Source organism: Falco peregrinus, chromosome 1 (genome assembly GCF_023634155.1).
Source record: "Falco peregrinus isolate bFalPer1 chromosome 1, bFalPer1.pri, whole genome shotgun sequence".
NCBI classification, from domain to species: domain Eukaryota; kingdom Metazoa; phylum Chordata; class Aves; order Falconiformes; family Falconidae; genus Falco; species Falco peregrinus.
This window is the reverse complement of record NC_073721.1, coordinates 96,573,602-96,582,533: the sequence shown is the minus strand read 5'-3', so window position 1 is coordinate 96,582,533 and position 8,932 is coordinate 96,573,602. Positions and strand designations below refer to the sequence as shown.

General features: G+C 40.7%; 1 protein-coding gene across 1 annotated transcript; it reads left to right on the top strand.

Annotated features, from left to right (window-relative positions):
- Nucleotides 1-859: 859 nt before the first annotated feature.
- Nucleotides 860-8,308, top strand: TBPL2 (TATA-box binding protein like 2). Its single transcript, XM_055793987.1, has 7 exons — nucleotides 860-996; nucleotides 1,287-1,693; nucleotides 2,691-2,778; nucleotides 3,445-3,536; nucleotides 4,389-4,556; nucleotides 6,174-6,268; nucleotides 8,072-8,308. The coding sequence occupies exons 2-7, from the start codon at nucleotides 1,323-1,325 to the stop codon at nucleotides 8,149-8,151; spliced, it is 894 nt and encodes a 297-aa protein (XP_055649962.1). The 5' UTR covers nucleotides 860-996; nucleotides 1,287-1,322; the 3' UTR covers nucleotides 8,152-8,308.
- Nucleotides 8,309-8,932: the final 624 nt, after the last annotated feature.

The following is an 8,932-nucleotide window of genomic DNA, read 5'->3' as shown; positions in this document are numbered from 1 at the left end:
CCAACTGATCTCGTGTGGGGCTATGCATCTAGAACTCAGTTTTACAAACAGTTTCGGACCTAGGTATTCATGATGCCTTCAGAGCTAGACCTGATCACATCTGTATTCAAGCAAGTAAGGGTTCTCTGGGAGGAGTTGTCACTTAGTAAGATTTTTCCAAGTATCTACAGGAAAATATACTGCGAAGTAGGAGCAGAGATCTCCCTGTGTGCATGCTTGCATTGCTAAGTGAGATGATTAGCACTGAACATAAAGCAGCAGTAGCTTAGGGCTGAAAAGCATTGATCTGGAAACCCTGCTCCCACTGGAGCTCTGGCAGTTGCTGCCAACTGAAGGGCCTCAGTCTTGTGCACTGTTCCCTGTTCTGATTTTGTGCTTGGACTTCTCAGGTTCTTCTGGCTCTTGAGCCTAAAAGTGCGTAAATGAACACAAAACATCTTGTATGGATCACCTAGTCCAAGCTGTTGCTTGCTGTGGGTGTTGGCAGAAACCACCTTCTTGCAAGAAGCTTTTCAGTAACTAGAGGCTTATGCCCTAATGGAGAAGGGAATAAATCCTTTCCTAAACTCTTGCCTCCTCAATATTATGAAACCTTTTAAATGGCTTTTAAGAATAAATAGCTGACAAAGAACGTTAGTATGCAAGAACTTGCTTGCAGATATGTTGCCTGCTTGATCTGGGAAAGGATGCTGGCTTTGCCGACTGGGCCTCACTTAAATTAGGCTGGTGACCTCCAGCAGCTGGAAGAGGGAACTGCCGGTGATTCTGTGAGTTGCTGCCCTCTGTTGCACAAATCCAACACGACACTGACACTGTCCCCTGGTAGCAGGGAGAGGAAATAGTAATATACCGAATGGGAGTTAAACCCAGCCAGAAAATGCCAGCTGTCCTCTTTGGAAAAACTCAGGAGCAATTATGTTGGTTATGTGCGTAACTGAGGCCCGACAGCAGCTGTGAAGGGCAAGGCACCAACAATACCTCTAGTTACTGCTGAAGGTATATAGTTAATTTCTCAATTTGTGGTATTACAGTATTCTAGACTGCCTTTTAAGTGTAGTGGGAAAATGTGTATCTCTGCTATAGAAGTTACCTGGATATCTATATGCTGATAGACAAGCAAAGGACACACTTTCAGATCTTAGGACTATTTCTTGCTATAATGTTCTGGGAAATGGGGTGAGGAATGATTGAAACTTTCTCACTGAACAGAATGTTAATCTTAATTTAGTCTCCCAGTTAAACATTTTAATACAAGATCCTTAATGACACTTTTTCCTTCATTCAAGGATGACCTCTCAACTAGTGATCAGCTGTTTACTTCCATGAGCCCTTATGATGTAGACCTTCCAATTCAAACAACTGAAGATGCGTTGTTCGCTTCTCAATTTAATCAGCCCAAAGACTTCCCTACAGACTTCTCATCTGTGGATCTCAGCTATCTTCCTGATATCATCCAAGGTAACCCAGAACAAAATCTATCTGAAGATGGCTGCGAAATACAAAAAGAGCTTGATAGGTCAGCATCAAGAAGTGAGGACAGTGGTATCTTCAAGGATGAAAGCAGCTTGTCACATCCAGATGCAACTCAACCATCTCCTGAGGCATCTGGTGTATGTCATCCTCTGATGCCAATGACTCCTGTGACCCCAGTGACACCTGCATCAGAAAGCTCTGGCATAGTGCCTCAGTTGCAGTAAGTTCATGTATTATATATGTAGCATATATAATAGTTTTGCTTAAACTGCAAGGTAGTGCTCTGACTTCTCACTTAAGAGAACGTAGCAAAAGTATGGTTTGGTCTTTAATAAGCCCAGCCAAAAAAATAGAGGGGCAGTTCTTCCTCTTTGAGGAGAGGTGGAGAAAATGAACTGACAATATTGGAAGGCAACTGGATTCTGCGCTGTGCAATACAACACAAAAATGGAAGTGGCACAGAACAATATGCAGCTTAGCAAAACAGGGGAGAGTGGACTTAATAAACATGCTGAGTGAGTAACTGAAATGCCAGTGGCTTTTTAAGGGGGGAAAGTCTCTTTAAAGGCAGAAGTGTTTGGTAGAAATAATTTGTATATCTTATGTACTGCTAGTTATTTCAGTCTGCAGGATGAGAAGACAAGAATACTTGGAAAGGAGGACTTCTTCCATCAGGGAGAAAGTTAAGGGTGACAGCAAGCTCTCTGGGTTTAAAGATGTCAGCCTGCTGCTTTTGTGAGCAGAAATAGTCTGAATTGAGCAAGGGGAAGGGGCATGACAAGAAGCGTGAGAAATTCTGGCCTTGTTAAAAGGTCCTGTCCTGTCTAGGCTACAGCAACTATGGAGTAATTTATACCTGTAGAGAATAACATACCCTTATCCACCCTGAGTGCTGTAGTAATTCTGTAAATACTCGTTAATGGTTCAAGTCAAAGCTGTAAAAGACTTCAGTGATGTAGTTATTGGAAGACACACAAACTCAGTATTCAGGGACTAATAATTTTGTACTTTGTTGTACCTCAAAATGTAATTTTGGTATTGAATTACTTAAGTTTTGCCAAAAGTCGCTTAATGCTAGAGTGGGAAAGAGATAGGCAGGAAGTTAGTTGATGGCAATTATTAATTAGAGTGTGACTTCACATTAAGCTAATAATGCTGGGGGTTGGTTCTGCAGTGGCTTGCTTTTGCAATAAGAATTTTTTTCTCTCATTCCTCAGGAATATAGTGTCAACTGTAAACTTGGCTTGTAAACTAGATCTGAAGAACATAGCTCTGCATGCCAGAAATGCAGAGTATAACCCAAAGGTAAATCTTAAGGACTCAAAACTGTGCTATCACTTAGCTTTCTCAGTGCTAATGGATTCTAATATAGAAGTTCACCATGAGCTTTGTACTTTTTCTAATAGCACTGTCTTGACCCACAGAAAAAAACCTGCAACTTGAGCCTGTTAAAGTGAAAGAAATACAGGGGACCACAAGGAGATTTTTTTTTTTAATAAAGCCCCAGCAATGTTACGAAGCTGTTTAAGAAAGGAGATGAATGGTCCCACCTGTGGCTAGCCACCTCCAGCTGAAATGGCCCAAGCAGCCCTTGTTGGGGGGAGGAAAGATCAGCCCTGAAATTCTTGGCTGGAGGAAAGAGAATTACTGGAGTCAAACTGGTATTACAGGATACTTCTATCAAGTGGCCTAGGCTGTAGAATCTCACTGGGAATTAATGGGCTTTCTGTAAGTGACTCCAGACTGCTCCACAAAATGTAAGGGACAAGGCAGTGGTCCTGTGACTATAGTCTTAAGCCCCTTGGTCCTAGGGAGGTGGAAAATAGTTTCAGGGTGGTAAATAAACACTTTTACAAAGCAAAGGCATGCTGTGTTGAGCTTTGCAAGTGACAATTCTTGAAAGAATGAACAGAAATGCAGTACCAGCCAAATCTCTTGGCTGGACTGTGAGGTCTGCCTCTGAATTTGTAGAGGTTTGCTGCTGTGATCATGAGAATCAGGGAACCACGAACAACAGCCCTCATCTTCAGTTCAGGAAAAATGGTCTGCACAGGAGCAAAAAGGTATTTTTTTGGTTTTCCTGCCCTCTAAAGGTCTGGGTCTTGCAGCTATGCCTATATTGTAATGAAAAATGTCAGAAAACCTTGTTTAAATTATCTAGCAAAGGGTTGTCATAATTGCAAGAAAAAAAATGAAACATTGGTATTAAAAAATGTCTAGCTTTCTTCATGATGGCAGTTTAGTAATTACTGAACTATGTGTTTCTGTCCCTGACCATAGATTGAGCTGAGCAGACATTAGCAGAAAAGCTGCTAAAACGCCCAGGAATTGTTAAGGGATTATTTGAATTTCTCACTGACTTTGAAGTGAATTAGGACATAACTTGTGTCTGTCAAGTCTCTCTTCAGTGTCTGTTTGACACATCTGCCTCTAAAGGAAATGGGAATTGGAGAGAAGCAAAGCTTATTTCTATACTCTGAAGTTCAGCATCTGCCTTGGTTTTTATGTCCCTAAATTGTCAGTGAGATAATGCATTAATTTACAGCTTAGAAGACCTCTTCTCCCACCCCAGCTAGCTAGATGATTGTACTGTTGTCTGCAGTCTACCTCTTGGATCAGCTCTGAGAAGCTGTTTCAAGGAACTGAGAAAGAAACCTCTGAAGAGGGGAACTCCTGAGTGATGCAAAGTGCTCCATCGTGTTCAAATAGACCACAGGAAAGTGAATGACTAAGTGCCTTATTCCTTTTAGTTTGCTCAAGTGGCTCTAGGGATAGAGGCTTGCTGTTTTGTGCAGTAGCGTATCTTTTTCTGGAGCACAGATTAGTACGGTGGTGGCTCCTAACTGACTTCCATCTTGAGAGCAGAAGAAAGCACTAATCAAAGATGCTTTTTGCCCCCTCTGCTCTTCCTTCAGTGAAGAGCAATCACGGCTCGCAGCCAGGAAGTATGCACGCGTGGTGCAGAAGCTTGGGTTCCCTGCCAAGTTCCTGGATTTCAAGATACAGAATATGGTTGGGAGCTGTGACGTGAGGTTCCCTATCCGGCTGGAAGGTTTGCTTCTCGCTCATCAGCAGTTCAGCAGGTGTGTGGAATTCAGGTTTACAACCCCATGCAACTTGAAGTGGTGTCATTGTAAGCTACAAGCAGACTCAAATTCTGAGGCTGTACAAGCCTGGAAGAAGAGAGTAATAATTAACTGGATACTGAATATCGAGCATGTCTTTTGCTCACAGAAAGACATACTTACTGGTCAAGCAAGTGTGACATGGCTGTAGATGCCATTGTGTTACAGTAAAGATTGTAAGGTTTATCTTCTGCAGTAACTCCTGTTCTGAGAGGGGCACAGGCCAAAATGACCCTCTGATTAATTGCCAGGATAATGTGCAGCAGCTAGCAGTAAAGCTTCCAGTGCTTGAAACCGTGACTGACATAATTCAACAGTGAAGGGCTGTTGTAAATTGCCCTCCTGTGCATTTTTCACTGCTTTCTCCTTGTCGGGACACGATAAACACCAACTCTAGAAACCTTGTAACTGAGAGCATACTACAAACTGTTCAGTCACTTCTGGGGTAGATGGGATGCAAGTTAGATCTGGTTAAGATGAAGGGCTCGAGAACCGCTTCTGGGTTGTTTGCTCAGTTGGTTAATGAAGATGCTGTCTTTTACAAAAGCTTTCTTTGACTGTGATGCTGTTGACAGATTCTTCGGTATTGCTGCATATTGGCAATATGTACCAGAGATTTTCTTTAATCTGAGCAGTGTTGGTGATCATCATTTTACTAGTCTCCTGTAATTGCTGAGTGCAACGTTAAACCTTAGTGGTTTATAGTGTCAATATAGTTTATATTGTCAATATATAAGGTTTATAGTGTCAATAGGAAAATAACTGGTCTTGATTAAACATTTCAGGTTTAATTGGAGCAGCTCTTAAACTGCTTGAACCTGGGCTGTGCCCTTGCTCCATGTGAAACTTTAATACGAAGTGGGCCTCTTAACTCCTGTCAAACCAGATGCCAATCTGCAAGGATAAGGTTGTTAAACTTCAGGCATGAAGCCAGATTGCAGCTGTAAAATATAGAACTGAAAATACAGTGTGTTTCTCTAATATCACTTTGGTCCTTTCTGTCTGGATCTCTGTTAGACATCAATTTAAAGTAAACCTGTAGTTGAGCAATGGGCATGCTGTGCCTTCAAGATGGGCTTGTTAAGAACTAGTTATTGCCATTGCTGAGGAAAGGATAAAGATTTCAGCACTGACAAAACCAAAATTCTGTTGTCTTTTTCAACTAGCACTGCATTTAATATTTTGCATTTAATTTGGGGACTAAATACATATATTAAAGATTCACTTGGCTGTCATTTTGTCTGAGTTGCACAAGATGCTTCCTCATAAGGGCTCTTTGCAGACTACAAAGGATTTGAGTACTGATCGGAGATTACAATAACGTCTTCAATGCTATGGGAAGTCACAGTCTCAGAAATCTTTAAAAGTAAGCATGAGGTACTTGTACCAGCTCCAGCTGGGAATACCAGTTTTCTCGTGAAGATGTCTAAAACATGACCTGCCTTTCTCTGGGTAGCTAGCTAAAATCTGTGGATGCAATTACTCTATTCTTAGTATAATTAAAGAACAGTTTATGCATACAACACTGAAATAGTATTTGCGTTTTACTAATTTTACCTGCTTGGTTTGAAACAGCTATGAACCTGAACTGTTTCCTGGCCTTATATATAGGATGGTCAAACCCAGAATAGTGCTGCTTATCTTTGTGTCTGGAAAAGTTGTGCTGACTGGTGAGTGGTCTCCCTCTGTATATCTGTAATCAAATGCTACCATATCTTCAGAGGAAGCATTTAAATTGAACATTAGCTAAACTAACACCTTGCCACAGTAAAGCCACTTGGAAATCTTTTTAATGCCTGCTACTGCTTATCTGTGTTTTCTGCAGATAACAACATCAGTATTGTACTAGAATCTCATATTGCTTCATATAGAGTCTCGTATTTCCATGTCATTAAACTTGAGTGTCTTTATTCAAAGCATAGTGCCATGTGTCAATGTACAGAATCCCAACAGGATGCTGACATGCTAGTTACTACTTAGTCACTTAAATACTAATATCACAACAAGCAATTTAAAATTGCTTGGACAGGAAGCAAACTTCTTAAAACACTTCACTGACAACATTTAGCAGGGATTATTAGAGGAAAGGGTGGAGATCTGAGGACTTGTTCTAGAGTGTTTGGCAAAACACTCATGAAGCAAAAGCCTCGCTGAGTAAGTGTGCTCAGTAGATATCTGTACCTCAGATCCCATGTCAGAAAAGTTGAATTTCTGAGTGCATGTCCCTAACATGTTCTTTTGTAAAGCTCATGAAAATACTTTTACTCAAGATGTACTGAAAGGTAAATGGTACTTGTTCCCAGAGGACTCGAATGCTGTATGTACACTCACAACACAGCTTTGAGGTATGTGAAAGATAAAAAGAGAAGTGCCTGCCTTAGCCAGAGATTCTCGCAATCATAAATCATGAATGAGCTCAACTAACTGAAGAATTGGACACTCTGTACAAAGCTTGAATGCTTTTCCCTCCAATGTGTGCCCACCTTCTTCTTGGGTCTCAGTAAAATCAGTCTGGTCAGTTCCATTCCGCTGGTACTTGCATTTTTGGGTACACTAACTGCAACACTCTTGAGTGTGCAGCAGGCCCAGAAGCAGTGAGGTAAGCCCTGGAACTTGTGTTCACGTGGAACTGTGAACAAGGGGTGCAACTTTAATGACAAAACTGAATTTACTGAGCTGTGAGGTTTTTTTCCCCTAGTCAGGGAAGTAACTTGAAAGTAACTTTACTTTGAAAGTAAAAGTTGTGGTAATGCAGATGAATTAGTCATGCCCAAGTGTGTTCTGAGGGAAAGGTTTACATGCTCATCCAGAGTAGCGCTTAATCCATCTGCTAGTTCATTTAAATGCACTTTTCTTGTAGCTGACGTTTGTTGTACTAGCATGATAGTCATGTCACTGGCAAGGAATGTGGCTGCCTACTGCATTACAGTTAGCATACAAGACTTGGCATTAAAAAATTTCTTGCAGTAATATGGAAAAGGCTAGCTTTGAAATCACAGGTGCCCTAACAAAGCTTAAAACCAAAAAAGCTTCTCAGGACTGAAGGAAGGGAGTTCTCAAACCATGGATCAACTTCCAGTATTGGGATAAGTGTCCATCATTTCTTGTTTCTATCTTTCCACTTACGAACAGGCAGAGCTGTTACTGTTAAGCAGGTAACACCATAGTTCTTCTCAGTTCCTTCCCCCACCCCTCCCAAAGCCAATGTTTAGCACTTGGAAAGAGTAGCCAACTGCTGGTTTGGTTCCACAGATTAAACAAAGCTAGTCTAGTCTTAAAGCAAAGCAAGCTAGAAATTATTCTTTGTGAGGTGGCAGAAGTATGATGGAAATTCTGCCTTAAACTAATAGTAAGTTGCTTTTAAACTCCTGTGTTTCTTCATGCTTTGTAATCTTTACTAGGTTTGAGTTGGATTCAGTTATTCTCAACACTCTGTTAATTCTTAACTTGTTTCTTCCTAAATGTCTTTCTAGGAGCAAAAGAGCGTTCTGAAATCTATGAGGCATTTGAGAACATCTACCCCATTCTAAGAGGTTTCAAGAAATCATCATAACGTGGCCCGTAAAGCAACTAAGAATAATACATGGGTTTGTATTACTATGCATGGAACAGAGGCAAGGGCACTTCTGGACCCCGTTGTACAGTTGTGGATTGTTAAGCGAACAGTGCTATTCTGAATGCTATAAATGCTGATGCCTTTTTGTAGTTTGTGAGATGTCCTTTTTTGCTTTCAGGTTAGCTATCTGTAATCCAATTGAGTTCTAACAACTTCTGTCAAGCCGAAAAATCTTCCAAATGCATGTACTTTTGATAGAATACATATTAAGGTGGGACTTAAAAGTATTTTGTGATAGAAATCACATGTCTTTTCCCCTGTTGAACAGATGAATCAACAAGTCCGTTTCAAACTAGCTTTGTCAAAATCCTTAGCTTTAAGTGTACTGAAACCTAGCTCCTGCAATGTTTTTGTATTTTCATGTGTAAACTCAAAATATATTTTTGTCTACAGTGTAGTTTACAAAATCCAGCATGTGTTTACTTCAGTGTTTTGCAGACAGTGATTTTTAGAGGACATAAACTGAACCCCTCTGATCCTACCAGTTAGATAAACTCTTGTTTGTAATGGTGTTGGTACTCTTTTTGAGAGATGATGTTCAAGGCCCCTGACTGCTGGAATGTACCTAGAAAGGTTGTGGGTGGAGGGGTAACTAATCAAATCGCCTAATTTGTTAAAATTAATTTGTGCCATGACAAAATGGTACCCAACTGTATTACTGAAGTCCCCTCAGATGATGGGAGTTTTTTGCCTGGTCCAGACAAAAACATGTTGGATA

Bases quoted from the DNA above. Each gene is read 5' to 3' on its own strand.
- TBPL2 (XM_055793987.1), top strand. From the start codon at position 1,323: ATGAGCCCTTATGATGTAGACCTTCCAATTCAAACAACTGAAGATGCG. The intron at 1,694-2,690 runs GTAAGTTCATGT...CTCATTCCTCAG, and splicing joins GGCATAGTGCCTCAGTTGCA to GAATATAGTGTCAACTGTAA. The intron at 2,779-3,444 runs GTAAATCTTAAG...CTGAATTTGTAG, and splicing joins ATGCAGAGTATAACCCAAAG to AGGTTTGCTGCTGTGATCAT.